Below are 15,498 nucleotides of genomic sequence, written 5' to 3'. Positions count from 1 at the left end.
CTCTTGTGTTGTCCTTGCCGTCTGCCGGCCTAGTGGCCGGCCATCGGTAGGGGGGTGTTCGCTAGTTCTCTTGCTGTCGGTCGGCGGTGGTCTTATGCCTTTGCTGGCCGGTCTCCTTGCTCACCTGCCGGCCGTTTTGAGTGGCGGCCGGCAGCCGGACGCTACCTGGAGTGGATGCCAGCCGGCAGGGTTTACTCACCGCTGCCGGGCCGGCCTGCTACTTCACTCGGTTGGCCGGCCACTAAGAGTGATGGCCGGCAGCTGGGTGCCAACCGGGTAGCTATGGACCGGCAACCACTACCGACCGGTTCAGGCATAGGAACTGGAGTTCTCCCCCGTCTGGGTGATCCTAAGTTGCATACTTGAGACCTACCTTTGGAAAAGGGGGTGGGGGTGCTGACTGGCAAGAGCCGGCCGGCACACCACCTTCATGTACTGTATCAGTTCTTCCCTGTTTAGTGTCTTCTACCAGGGGAGAACATGATATAGTAGGTTACAACACTGTCTTTTCTAACTTACTTGTGTTGCCTTGTGCAGTCACTTGGTGTTGCCTTACAGGGATGAAAAGAGAACTCTTTTCATCTTTAGCCAGAATGGTAAAATCTTACCTTAGGTGTGAGCTACACCTAATTTCCCTCGGGAAATATGATCTTTGGTTATTCTAGCAAAGACTAAACATTTGATTTTAATGGCTGGTGGGCTTCCACAGGTGATTGTGGGGGATTCACAAGTATGTGTCTTTTCCTTATTCTTTGTGGTCTTGCACGACCCGTTGTTGTTGGCCTTACAGATAAGAAAGTGAGTTCTTTCTTGTCTACTATCCGGTATTTTAAAATCATTCCTTAGGGGGGGCTACACCTTCTTCCTTTGGAAATTTTCCATTGATTAATCTGGCATAGATTAACTATACGATTTTATGAATTGGAAGGCTACAACAATTGGGTGTGCGGGAAATACAAGGATGTGTCTTTCCGTTTTGTTATGCTACTGTGCACATCCAGTGATACGTAGTTCACTTGACACTCATGGAAATTTCTTCTCTTTACAGGAGGACCATCCGTAGTGTGGATGTATTTCTGCAACGTCCGCAGTAGGGCTTCTGCGGACATGGTTCTGAAGGAGGCGGTGGCATGCGCTGTCTCCACGGATGTTCTCCGGTATTGGGTTCCCCAGGTATGTTTCATATGCACTAACCTATCTATTGAGGTTTTTTCTTTTCACTTCGCTCAAAATCCGTTTTCGTCTCCCCTAAAACGGTGGATTCAAGGGATATAGCTAGGGAGAAGCTTCGTACCTGGGTGAGGGGCTTTCAGAAAATTACCTCTGGACCTTATCTTCCAAATGAGAAGATGAGGGCTTTCTTTTCCTAGGGCATCAACTGTTACAGTGATTCCCCAACCCCAAGAGGAGGTCCCCTTAATTCAGATCCCGTGGATGCTGAAGTCACGGTCGCCTTGCTTAGCATCCAGTTGGACGACAGGATGCCAGACGTGTCCGAACGTCTGGAGGAAGACCTCCTGGCAGAAGGCCAGGATGAAGTTCGAGCTCCGGACAAGGTAGCGGAAGAGGCCGAGAGAGGTCGGCTGCTCCGGTTCAGGTCCTTGAACCTGCTCCCTCAACATCATCTGCTCTCGCAGTAGAGCAGGCCCTCCCTCCATTGTTGGCTTGATCCAACAAAGGCAGAGGGAGAAGAATGGGAAGGCAGCTGCATCGTAACTGCAGGGGCACATCCGGACTGCGAGGTCCGGTGGAAGGAGGTACCAGCTTCAAAGGAAGAGACAGAGCCTAGGGAGGTCGTAGTGATAGACCATGCTAGGCTCAAGCCTTGCTTTCTTCTTCGATGAAAGAGAGGGGCTTCATGAACTCAAAGGTAGCTGTATTTGAGTAAGAGGCTCCCTTCCTTTGTGTCCTCTCCTGCCACAGCCCTCCCCCTTTTTTTCGCTGAAAGGGTTTGCGGCGGTTTTGAAAACAGTCGAGGCTGGCAAGCCTTTCCCCTCCCTGGTGGAGTGTAAACCCTTGTTGCTGGCCTTTAGAAAGGAAGATTTAGTAAGCAAAACAAGGACTGGAAGGACGTCCATCTTACCTTCTCAGTCCAGATGTGGGAGGCGGATTTTGCCGGATGCCGGTTCGGCGAGATCCTCTCTAAGCTGTCTGGTTTTCTTTTGCGGAGAGAACTCTAGACAAAAGAAAGACTGGCTGCCTCTTTGTCTCTTCAGTCCACGTTGAGACGATGACAAGTGATCCCAAGGTCCATGAAACGTTCATGGTTGTGATCAAGACTCATCTGGCCACTGTGACGAAGGATCTCTACAGCTCCGTCAGGGCGAAGAGAACCTGTAGGGAATTCGTGTTCGCCCGGGCTACGATGAGGCACGAGCCAAGGAAACTAATCTCCTCCAATAGTTGGGACAAAGACCTTTTCCCTAGTGAGTCGGTCAAAAAGGTTGATAGGGCCGCCACGGACGATAGAAATCTTCTCCGGGAGTGGGGCCTGTCTACCAAGAGAAATTCTTCCCTGGATGGGGTCCCCAACCTTGGAGGAAGACTAAAAGGATTAGGATACTTTCTCGGCCAGCTAAGTCAAGTAGACATCAGCAGCAACGGCATTTGCGGATGCCCTCAGTGCCCCAGATGGTGGCAAAAATCCCCGACCACACTTCAGTGGGTTCCCCAATTCGTGTCGACATAGTCTCCGGCATTCAACCCATCGTTCGAAGGTCAGTCAACTGCCTGTCGAACAAGCCTAGAGGAGCAGCCAGAATTTCGTCTAGGCGCCCCTCAAGGAGAAGGGGTTTCATGGGTGGTCGAGGTCAGAGAGGCAAGACCTCAGGACAACAGTCTGAACGAGATGATATTGGTAGAAGGGAGTCTCCAACGCTTTTTGGATCGGTGGACCTTAGATCCCTGGGTCCACAGCCTACTCAAGAAAGGACTGGGCTGGAGCTGGTACAGCACTCCATCCCCATACCCTCGGCGTTTTTCCGATACTCCACCCCCGTTCTGGAGGAGTTCATTCATGAACTGTTAGAGGAAAAGTGATCCGAAGGGTAAAGTCCATCTAATTCCAAGGGAGGCTGTTTTGTGTTCCCAAGAAAGACTCGAAAATCTCAGAGTCATTCTGGACTTGTCGCCACTTAACAGGTTCATAGCGAACTACAGGTTCAAGATGCTAACAATACAACACATAAGGACCTTACTGCCCAAGAGGGCATTTACCGCCTCCATAGTTTTGTCAGACGCCTATCGGCACGTTCCAATCTATTGTCGATTCCCCTCCTACCTAAGGTTAAGGCTACAACGAAGACTATACGTCTTCAAAGCCATGCCTCTCGGGCTTAAAATAGCCCCAAGGATTTTCACGATGCTTGCGAACGTAGTTCTCAGTCAATTACGCCTAAAGGGAATTCAGGTAGTAACCTACCTGGATTTTTGGCTGGGGTGGGCAGCACCCAGGACAGAATGCTTGCAAGCTTCCCTGTATGTGATCCATTTCCTAGATTATCTAGGCTTCAAGATCAACAGGAAAAGTCTCAACTTCCTCCATCTCTAAGTTCCGGTGGGTGTGAATACACTGGGACCTAATGTCACACCGTTTTCTCCGTCATGGCGGAGAAAAGAAAGGAGATAGCTGGTTCTGTCAAGAGACTTCTAGATTCCGTATGGATATCAGATGCGAACTGGAGAGTGTACTGGGGTCTCTCCAGTTTACTTCGGTGACAGACCCGGTGCTAAGAGCACAGCTAAAGGATGCAACCGGAGATTGGAGTAGTTATGCATCAGATGCGCGAAGAGATCTGAGAAGACCAGTTCCGCTTCATCGAAATACTCTTCTCAGGCCTTGGTCCCAAGCCAGACTCCTTAGGAAGTCGGTTCTTCTTCATCCACCTCCCCCGTCGGTGACGAGTCACACAGACGCCTCGAAGGAGGGAGGGGGAGTTCACTCTCATCAGAAAAAGGCCCAAGGGTCTTGGTCCAGTCTATTCAAGACCTCTCACAGTCATTTTCGAGAGACTATGACAGTCCTTCTTTCCTTCAAGAAAGTCTCCCCGCATCGCTCGATCAACACTAAGTTGGTGCTGGACAGCGGGGGAGTTGTGAGATACTTGAATCGACAAGGATCAAGGTCGCCACCTCTCAACCAGGTGATGTTGGCCATCTTCCGATTTGGGGGAAGAAGAAATGGTACCTGTCAGCAGTTCACCTTTAAGGAGTCCGCAATGTGACAGCGGACGCTCTATCCAGGTTCACACCGATAGAGTCGGAATGGTCCCTAGACGCAGGACCATTCTCCTTCATTCTGAGTCAAGTCCCAGAACTGCGGCTAGACCTCTTTGCGACGAAAGACAACAAGAAGTTGCCCCTGTATGTGTCCCCGTACGAGGACCCCTTGGCGGAAGCAGTGGACGCGATGTCCCTCGACTGGAACAGATGGTTCAGGATTTATCTGTTCCCTCCTTACAATCTTCTGTTGAGGGTCCTCAACATACTGAGATCATTTAAGGGAGTAGCGGCAGTAGTGGCCCACAAATGACCGAACAGTGTGGGGTTCCCTCTGGCATTGGAACTACGATTGGAGTTTCGTCCGCTACCAGATCCAGTTCTGACCCAGTGAGTCCAGAAGTCAATTGTCTGCGCTTCATCACAGAAAACCCGGACCCAGCAGCTCATGATTTCTTTCCTTAATCAGGTGAGAAAGTGTTTCGGGATTTCGAAAGCCAGCACGGACTTCCTAGAGGATTATAAGTGCAAACCTTTTATAAGGCAATATGAGTCATCTTGGAGAGAATGGGTAGCCCTTGTCAGACGAAGATTCCGCAGGAGATCACGACGGACTTCTGCTTGTCTTTCTTCATCCATCTCCATGGTTATGGATCGGTAACTAACACGATTTTATCATGTAGGCCTACTTTGACAAGACCCATTCTATATGCCTTCCCGGTCGACCTCGCTAACGAGATCTTTTATAAAGTTCCGAAAGCCTGAGCTAGGCTCAGACCTTTAGCACCTCCAAAGCCCAATTCATGGTCTTTAAAAAAGTTCTTCATGCTGCTTCACTGTTGAACAATAAGGAGTGTGCGTTAAAGGATTTGACCCATAAGTTATCCTCCTTTTTGCACTCGCGTCCGGGGCCAGGGTTAGTGAGATCATACCCCTCTCGAGAGAGGAAGGTCGTGTTCAGTCCCTGGATGGGTGAACTGAACCTATTTCCGGATCCTACGTTTCTCACCAAGAACGAGTTACCCACCATCAGGTGGGGTCCCTGAAGAATCTGCCCTCTGAAAGAAGATGCATCTCTATGTCCAGTAGAATGCCTAAAGGTCTATCTTCGTAGAACTTCAGACTTCAAGGATGGCCATCTGGCCAGGGGAGAAACGTCAGGCTCAAAATTTATTACTGAAATAACTCAGGGCGAAAATCACATATCTTATTCGCAGAGTGGATCCTGACTGTTCACCCACAGGTCACGATCCGAGGAAAGTTGCTTCATCCTTAAACTTCTTTAGTTGTAGGGATTTTGGACATCTTAGTTCGTACACTGGCTGGAAGTCTTCCAGAGTGTTCTTTCGTCACTATGCGAAGCAAGTGCAGCAACTAAGAGGTTCTGTGGTGGCAGTGGGTTGCGTCGTTAACCCTGCTGTTTAACTCTGCGAGGAACAGTAACTTAATTGGGACAATTAATTCCAGGGTGAGTATGTAGTCACATGTTGTACTACATACTATGTGAGGGTACAGGGTGACCCACGTTGACTGTTCCACTTTCAAAGGTGAACCCAGCATAAGTGCAAATATGCGTGCCGAGCGTTTCTAACGCTAATGTGACTGATTAGTAAAACAGACTTTTGACTTTGATACTTTGGTATCTTAAAAGTGGCTCCAATGTTTTTCTTTCAGATAAACAAGTTGCTGTTTACTATCATACTTATGCTTAAAGTTTTAGTTATCCTCCTCTTATATATAGATATACTGTATATATATATATATATATATATATATATGAGTGTGGTTAACCTGTTTGTTTATTGTCTGTCAATAAACTGGTTCTTGAGAACCTTGCGTCTCCTTCACCTGTGAGCATTCATTCTATGTATATTTACCCGGGGATAATTCTAATAGAATGTTCCCTTATGCAAGCTAATATTGCATTGGTTTATGCTTCCCCTTAGCTGGAGGACTCCATCCCATAAAGGGATGGTGGCGGATTTACGAGTTTCCTCCTAAGCGGATATGAACCTTTGTCCAATACGTGTTTTGAGCGGAGGACTGGTCGATATTTCATATTGACACAGTGATTCTTTTCGAACTTCGCTTTACCCAGTATGGGGTGAGACCACTATACTCGCTTGCCTGGGGTTCATACTTAGATATATGTACTCTTCGAGACTTTCCCAGAGTCTAGTAAGACTCTTCCCTGTTGGGGGCAGGAAGCTCTATCAAGGTTTATGATTAGTTGAAAAGATGTATGACGGTAACATCTTAGGTCTCTAGGTCGCGTCGACTGGGGGAAATATTTCTGAGGAGTACGGCACATTTTGAGAATCCACAGATACAGTAATGCTCTGGTATACTTCCATCAGGACGACATGGCTTGAGCCCAAAAAACGGATTTTGAGCGAAGCGAAAAATCTATTTTTGGGTAAGATGGCCATGTCGTCCTGATGGACCCGCCCTTCCCTTTCAATGAAAGGGCCGTAGGATCCCTCCCTACATACAGTATCTGTAGCACCTCGTGTTTCGCTACAAGGAATGCAGATGGCGCCAGAATCGGCGCAGGGCACGCTTACGAAACGGGAGAAGAGAGGGCCTTACGAACGGCTCTCCCCTTTTTCTTTCTCGTTTTCGTTTTCTTGCCATTTGACCCCTACGAAGTGTTAACTCTATTCGGGGTATAGATTGCTATGAGGCGTGTCAAGAATACGTCCACTGATATTTACGATATCCCTAAGGTCTTTTTCAGGGATACTCGCTCCAGGAGTTAGAATTCTGGGTACCTTAAGGTAAATTCTCTGGGAATATCGCCGTAGTTGTAATATACCCTAGGAAGCTGCCTTTAAGGAACTTCCATCAGGACGACATGGCCATCTTACCCAAAAATAGATTTTTCGCTTCGCTCAAAATCCGTTATATATATATATATATATATATATATATATATATATATATATATTATATATATATATATATATATATATATATATATATATATATATATATATATATATATATATATATATATACAGTGATACCTCGGTAGTCGAACGACTCTAAATTCGAACAAATCGGAGTTCGACCAAAAAATTCGAGTAATTTTTGCTGCGGTGTTCGAACAAAAAATCGGAACTCGAACAGCCGAACGCGTGGCCGAGTGAGATGAGCGGCCATCTCGGCTACTCTCGCTTGGTCGGGTAGCATCATTTTAAGAGAGAGCGTCAGTCCGACAACACGTGTTGAGAATTTATTGTGATTCAGTGCGTTTTATTGTCTTATTTTGCCGATAATAATGGGCCCCAAGAAAGTTAGTGATTTGCCCTACCTTTTACTGCAGAGAGAAAAAACCCCTGAAGGAGAACTACCCAGCCACATCATGGAAGGGGACTCTCCTTCCAAGCAGTAACCTCCCCCTTCCATCCTCTCCACATCCACCGCTGCTCAAAGGTATGTACTGTACAGTAACTGGTTTGAAATTGTTTTATATAGTTTTCCGACCAATTTCGTACACATTTAAATAATTGTTGTTGTTTAGGTACACGTTTTATTAATATTTTGGGCATTTTGGCGTGCGTAGGAACGTATAAAAATAAATACCATTATTTCTTATGGGAAAAAAGGTTTCGGTACTCGAACAATTCGGAGGTCGAACACTGATCCCGAACGGATTATGGTCGAGTACCGAAGTATTACTTTTATATATATATATATATATATATACACAAGATAAAAACACTCACAAAAGAATAAACTAAACATGAAAATAATCAAGGCAAGTCTTTGCAGGAGAGAAAGGCAGCATTTCCGTCCTCTACCGAGCCATAAAGTAAAGTGGTTACTCAGCCGAGAGGTGTGAGTGAGTGGGGTAGCCAATCTACCCCACCCCCCACCCAAACTAGCAGATGGGGTAGTTATCCCTCACTAAAATTATCATGGCTCGTCTTTCAGCTACGCCAAAAATATACCCCCATAAATAGCGGAGGGTTTGTATTTACGCCAGAACAAATCATATGTATTGACAATATAACATATCCATAGTCTTTCTTTTTCAAACTGCGTCCTTAAAATTTTTTGGCAATTTAAAAAACAGTTTCAAAATTAATAAAACAATAAAACCATGATGCAAGTTACCATAACTCAAGAAAAAATTATAAATTTGGAATTTGTATTTTTCCAACCGATACAAACCTGAGGCTATTTATAGGGGTATTACTTTCGGCGAAGCTGAAAGAAGAGCCATTAGACTTTTAGCAGGGTTTAACCACCAACCCGCTAATTAGTGGGGGGGTGGGGGCAGTAACTACCCCTCTCACTCAAACACCTGTGACTGTAATTCATTTTGCTTGTAGGTAGGACTTCAAGGGGGACAAGGCTGCCGGGCCAGCTTATATAAATAGCTACAGGTTTGTATCGTTAGGAAAAATTCAAATTACTTCCAAATTTGTCATTTGTTCTGCAACTGGAATACAAACCAATGCTATTTATAGGGGTTGACTTGCACATTAGGAGGGTGGACGTCCCTTCTGATCTGGCTTTTTGGCTTTGACCCATGGATTCCCCTCTATGTGTGTTAGCACATAAGTGGAAACCCTACACCTAACTAAACTCTTGCTATGCATGGTCTGCGGCCTACACAAGCTGTGTGTTTGTGATACTAGTAATGTGACTGTTAAGGTAAGAGTTTTTAGAGCCACAGGAATCATCCGAGTTCACCAAGACATTCCCAATACCACCTCACAAAGGTATGGGGACGTAACAGTATTGACACAATACCAGGTTACACAAGGGAACAATGAATTACCTGCAGTTGCTTGAGGTCAGCTTTGCAGAGGACCCTGGATGCTCATTTCCCCAAGAGAGGGGAGGACGAAGAAAAGAAAGAGCCAGTCATTGTTATTCATTCGACCAGAATTCTAGCCCAAGTTGAAGGTCGACACCGGGCGTTGTACGAGAAACTAGCCAGAGCTCACACTGAGTTTCCCTCGAAGGGGGGTGGTACCTCTTTCCCGCAGGAAGGTTGCCCTCATATCTGAAAAGTTTAAGCAGCGATCCCATTTGGGCTCTGACCATAGCCAAGAGGCCGAGTGGTACAGCATGCCCCTCTTTTCTTTGATGCATCTGAAGAGAGATATCAATTTGGGGAATAACCGAGGAGATTGACTTCCTGAATGAGATTCTCATCTGGCAACCTTCTTATCATGACAGTCCCTTGCTCAGATCTCGTAGAGAACCAGAGGAAAGGAAGATACCTGATGTCGAAGAACCTGGGATCTGACTGTTCCTGAAGAGGTTGGATTCGACGGGGACTGTTGCGGTCATGTCCAACCTGCAGGAGTTTTATGTAGGCTGATGACCATTTCTATAGATATCCGTATTCAACATGACAGTCGGGTCTCTTTTGAGATTACTCTAATTCTCAGGACGTGGTAAACTCAAAGAGATGTCTCAGAGAACCTTGAGGCTGTTAGGATCAGCCAGTCGTCCTACGTCTACGGAGATGAGGCCAATCCTGAAGGGCAAGGTTGATCTTAGAGTAGAAACCCTTGTGACACCCGTCGGTCCTTGGCTAAACTCAAGCACCATTTCCCGACACGACAGGTTGAAGACGGATGGCCCAAAAAAGGGGAACTAGGAGTATTAGTCCTAGTGGTCGATCCTGTACAGGAAGCCATGGGATAACTACTTGTATGATCGCAAGCCTTCCCCTCATATGACAAGGTTTGAATATAAAACTCATTCCACAGGGAGAGGCTAAGCTGGAGACTTCAGTAAGAAGTGACCCCAGAAACTCGGTAGTATCTTTACAAACAGCCTCTTCCCATGAGACCGGAAGTTCCGATCGCGAGGATAAAGAGACACCGATCCCCTACTCTTAAAGGACGATGGAAGAGACGAGAGTATCTCTTGCACTGGAAGTGGATTCTCTGTCCTTGGTGAGAAACATGAGCTAAGTATTTCAAGCTCGAAGGAGGGATGAGAAAGAAAGCTCTTCTTTTCGAACAACTCCAGACGAAGGGAGATTTCCGGTTACAGTCTGAATCTGAGTTCACGAACAAGACTGAGTCTCATGAAGGGTTGGGCAAACATGTTACTTCGGGAAAGGATTTCACAGATGAAGGCTGAACACGAAGGTCCAAGGGAGTATAGGCCGACGGAGACTGGGAGTACACAAGATGACGACAACCTCTAGTATTGTAGTGGGTCACCCATTCCAGGGTTAACCGGAATTCTAGCAACTAACTTGCCATAGCTGTCATGTTAGATAGCAATGAATTCAATCTCTTAAGAATGAGACAATGAGGGGGTGGTAACCCCATCAGGTTGTGCATCCCGATGCAGGGGGAGGAACAAATTCAAGGGATCTGCCTCCTACTGTAGTAGAAACAAAGTGAAGGAGAAGAACGTACATTCATGAGGGATGAATGTCCGCGAACGTGCAGGATTCGATGAAGAAAGCTAGCAACATGACTGAGTTTTTGTCGAAGTTCACAGGTGATGAAAACTTCGGGATACGAAGAAACCCTATTTGTGAGAAACAAACAAAACAAAAAAGGCGAGAGGGGTATTAAGTGCCAAGGGTAACATTCCTGCATTACAAAAGTCGTCCACGGAGAGTGCTGGGTTAGGTTCCCCAAAGGAAATCTGCATTAAACACACACACACACTCTCTCTCTCTCTCTCTGTGACAATTTGAGTAAAATCAATTCTAATACTTTAACTACTACAGTATTAAGCTAAACATATAGCATACCAAATGTAACATTGGAAATAAAGGATCTCTCTCTCTTTCTCTCTCTCTCTCTTGATTTTTAATTAACCGTTAAATCTTCATATTTCTTTAGACTTTATAAGAAAGGATAAAATTAATAATATTATTAATATTACATAACCAATACTTGGTAAGATATCTGTTGCTGCAAAAGCTAACTTATTCACAGATGCATTTGTTTGTAATGATCGGTGATGAAACTTAAACTTAAAGCAGTGGTTTCGATTCTATGTTGTATGTTTAACAAAAGCATGATATAAAATTTTAAGTATACAACAAAAGCTAGCCTATGCACTGGTGGTTTTGTAATTCATTCAAATTTGACTTAATTTTCGAACTCGTCTTATATGGGTGGAAATGTAGTGTATTTCTGCTTGTGTAATGTGCAGCTAGTAAATTCTTTCATCTTTTCATTTGTTAGTTTATAACCAAATTACTGTATTTACTTTAACATTTTCATTAGAAGTTCCATGATCTTGAGGAGTTTGTTCAATGCTTATTTTAGCTCGGACAAAACAATAATTTGATCACTGGTTCGAGTCTAATGCTAATAGGGAATTATTTATTAATAGCCCCATGGCTATAATTACCTAAATCCTAACGCTGGACTGTTTTCAACAATGCACTAAAAACTGTTTTCCTGCTGAAATGAGTATGCGTCTTATATTTGTTTATGTTGGAAACAGCTCTGCCAACCGACCAGTAGCAAAAAGAATTGAGAAACAGTACCGCCAGCCAAGCGGCAATTAGCGAAAATAATGCCGGTTAACTGATGTTTGCGGATTATAGATTGCTGGATTAGTGATGGTCAACCTGTATATGCTTCTTGTTCTTTGCACCAGTAGAGATTTCATTAATAATTCTATGACCAATTCTTACACCATAGAGACTCCTTGAATTCATAGCTATGTCAGCCTTCTTTGCTTTCCTGTTTAAATATTCTCTCCAGTCATTCCTGGCTTTTCTTTTGACCTCACTATCAATACTGGAATTTAACATGCTCTACCTTGTAATTTTCATTACTTCCTCAAAAGTTTTCAACACTCAATTTCTGTCTTTGTCTCCTTTTATACAGAACCCCAAGTATCATTTGATATCCGTGGTTTTCTACTTGTAACTGCATATCCCAAAACTTCACTACCAACTGAATGATATATGTTGTTAATATCATCATTATTCATTAATTGTCTGTTCTTGGTCTCCTAAAGTCTCTAAGACTGCAAATTGTTCCTACATTCAATTGTAAAGGTTTCTGTGTTCATCATCTAGAAACTTAGGTATTCTATATACATTTCTGTTGGGTGCTTTCAGTTTTAATTTCAGTGTGGCTATGAGGAGCTGGTGATCATTACCAATATCTGCACCTCCATAGCTTCCCACATTTCTTACGAGTCCTCCTTCTTTCTTTATTAATGACTATGTGATCTACTTGATTTTTGTAATTGCCACATGGTGAAGTCCATGTACATTCATGAATGTCCTTGGGGTGGAAAAGAGTACCTCCAATGACAAGATTGTTTGTTGAGCAGAAACTTATGAAATATGCTCCATTTTCATTTGCAAGTTCACCAAGTCTCTCAACACCCATCACATTCTCTATATTACTTGATTATTACTTTCAACTTTAGCATTGAAGTCACCAATCAATATTTTCATATGCTCTCTCTGGTCTCTGGGGTCTCATCTATTACACTCAGCAATTGTTCATAGTTGTGATCCTTCTTTTCTTCAGGGGAATCATTTGTTGATGCACAGCAGGCTCTAATACTTATATTGCACTGTTTTGATTTAAACTTTGCAAGTAGCAATCTATTATTTACAGCTCTCCCTTCTGTTAATGCCTATTCTGCTCTTGGTGGCATCATCATTCCTACCCCTTCTCTTTAAACTCCATCTGTTCTTCCTGAGGAGATACATGTATTACCTTGGTCTAAGATTTCTTTACCATTCATATACCTGCCACGTCCAGTAAAAAGCAAATTGATAGCCCATGGAGTTGCAACAAAGCAAACAACATAAACTCTCTGCGAAAAAAAAAAAGTCAGCCAAAACAAGGACACAAAAAAGTACATCAGTACAGCACTGCAGCTGAAGTTGAAATTCAGGGTTGCTCCACCCGTAGAGTGGAGGGTAGGGCAACTATGTTTATTTTGTTACAAGTCTAAATGGCCGTTCCAGTGTCACTGAAGTCATACTCCTATTAAGAGACGATAGTTCGTATTTGTGAAGGAACAAATGGAAGCAAGACATAACTAGATTAGATTTCTTCTAAATCCCCATATAGTTACTGATTTACTGTACGGTACTTAATTTCACCTCTCTCATAACTTAACTAAATTTCATAAGTTTCTTATACAAATTACTTTCATAACAAAAAAATGAAAGTATCAGTACAATACATTTTACTAAATTAAATAAATTCATGTGCTTACATGAACAAAAAACAAAACAACAAACCTGTTGGCAATGAGACAAGAGTATTCTTGTACAAAGCTTGTTCGACGATTGCATACTGATACTGACGTAATGGATAATTCATGGGATAAATCCAAGTCTTCCCGGCCTCATAATCAAACCCCGAGGTAGATTCAATTGACTGATTTTTAAATGGCTGGGGATCCTTTGGCTTCAGAAAAGAAGGGCCAGGATTCACGCCATTGTTATCTAACCTGTGGATCAAAAAGAGAAAAAAAACATCTGAAATGTTTGAAATTTCTAAAACCTGTATGTTAGTCTAATAGTCATTACAAGCAGCATCAGTGTTTATACAAAACTGTACTTCAATATAAATAATGAAATAAAAGTTTAAATTTCCAACTGAAAAGGATAAACATTAAAATACAGTATACTGTACAGCATTGCCCTGCACTCCATTTAATGATAACTGATGTAAAGTACAATATGCCATACAAAATATGACAAATTCAGAGGTCATTTGTATTATTCCTAACGATACAAACCTTAGCCATCCATAGGCTATTACTTTCAGCAAAGCTGAAAGAACGAGCCATTAAAATTTAGCGAGGGTTAACTACCCATCCGGCTAGTTAGCAAGGGTAGGGGGTTAGCTTGCTACCCTTCCCACTCACAAACCTATGATTGAGCTCACTTTGCTTGGAGGTAGGACTTCAAGGGGGGACAGGGTTGGCGGGCAAGTATGTGAAAATGACAAATTCGTAGATAATATGACAAATTCGAAGATAATTTGCATTTTTCCTAACCATACAAACCTTAGCTATTTACATTGGGTTTACCTTTTAGCGCAGCTGAAATGACGAGCCAATAGTTTTAACGAGGGTTAATTACCCCCGCGCTAGTTAGCGGGGGGTAGGACTTGACTTGGGGATCAGGGATGGTGGGCACATATGTGTAAATAGCTAAGGTTTGTATGGTTAAGAAAAATACAAATTATCTTCGAATTTGTCATTTGTTCCGTAACCGAAATACAAACCACGTTATTTACATTGGGTGACTTACCCCTTAGGAAGGGTGGAAAGTCCCCAGCCTTACTGACTTCGGCTTGCCCGGGGGCTCGATCCCTTAGTGAGCAGCACTAGAGAAAGGGAGCCCCTGTACCTCACAAGTTCCTAGCATCGCTAGGAACGAGTGGCCTACATCAGCAGTGTGTGGAGGAGAGTGTGACTCGTCCTATGAAGTTGACCTTGAGATCTTCAGATAGGAATTCTAGGATAGGACGTTCCCAATACCACCTCGTCAGGGTATGGGAGACGCAACAGTATTAAGCTTAATACTAGGAGCACAAAGAAGCATGGGTTACCTGCAGAGGTCGAGGTCAGCTATGCGAGGACCAGGATGCTGCTTCCCCAAGAGAGGGGAGAATGAAGAAAGAAGTAAGGGTCAGACATACTCTTTCATTCACGCAGACTAAGACCGGGTAACAACGCCCTCAACCTACTGCTACTTGTTCAAAAAGGAGCCTGAGGTTAGACCAGCTGTTGTGCAGCCACCACAGGGCCGATAGAAAACGTATCGAGGCTCCTGTGGGTCTCGTCTTGCAGGTAGTGGGCTGTGAAGGTCGTCTGACGCTTCCAGACCCCAGCTTGAAGTACCTGTGTCACAGAGAAGTTTCTCTTGAAGGCCAGGGATGTAGCAATGCCCCTGACATCGTGGGCCCGAGGGCGACGTGACGGAGGAGTGTCAGGATTCAAGGCATGGTGGATAACCCTTCGAATCCAAGCCGAGATGGTGTTCCTGGTGACCCTCCTCTTAGTCCTGCCTGTGCTCACAAACAAAGCTCGCACTTGAGGACGGACTGCAGCCGTTCTCTTCAAGTAGTGCCTCAGACACCTCACTGGACATAGTAGCAGCTGGTCTGGGTTGCTTGTTACAGAAAGGAGACTCGCGATCCTGACTCGCGATCCTGAAAGAGTCGAAGCGAGGATCCGGCACTCCAGGATTCTGAGTCTTGGCAACAAACTCAGGGACGAACCTGAACGTTACCTCCCCCCATCCCCTTGAATGGGCGATGTCGTACAAGAGACCATGAAGTTCACTAACCCGCT

The 15,498-nt window shown here is 44.3% G+C and overlaps 1 protein-coding gene across 1 annotated transcript in view; it reads right to left on the bottom strand.

Annotated features, from left to right (window-relative positions):
- Nucleotides 1-15,498, bottom strand: part of LOC137646248 (uncharacterized) — a 261,911-nt gene that overhangs the window by 227,841 nt on the left and 18,572 nt on the right. Inside the window, exon 2 of the mRNA XM_068379370.1 lies at nt 13,433-13,644. Coding sequence (XP_068235471.1) covers nt 13,433-13,644 — 212 coding nt within the window. The remainder of the gene's footprint in view (nt 1-13,432; nt 13,645-15,498) is intronic.

Source organism: Palaemon carinicauda, chromosome 1, assembly GCF_036898095.1.
Source record: "Palaemon carinicauda isolate YSFRI2023 chromosome 1, ASM3689809v2, whole genome shotgun sequence".
Taxonomy (NCBI): Eukaryota; Metazoa; Arthropoda; class Malacostraca; order Decapoda; family Palaemonidae; genus Palaemon; species Palaemon carinicauda.
The sequence above is the reverse complement of the archived record's forward strand: the minus strand, read 5'-3'. Positions and strand labels throughout refer to the sequence as shown.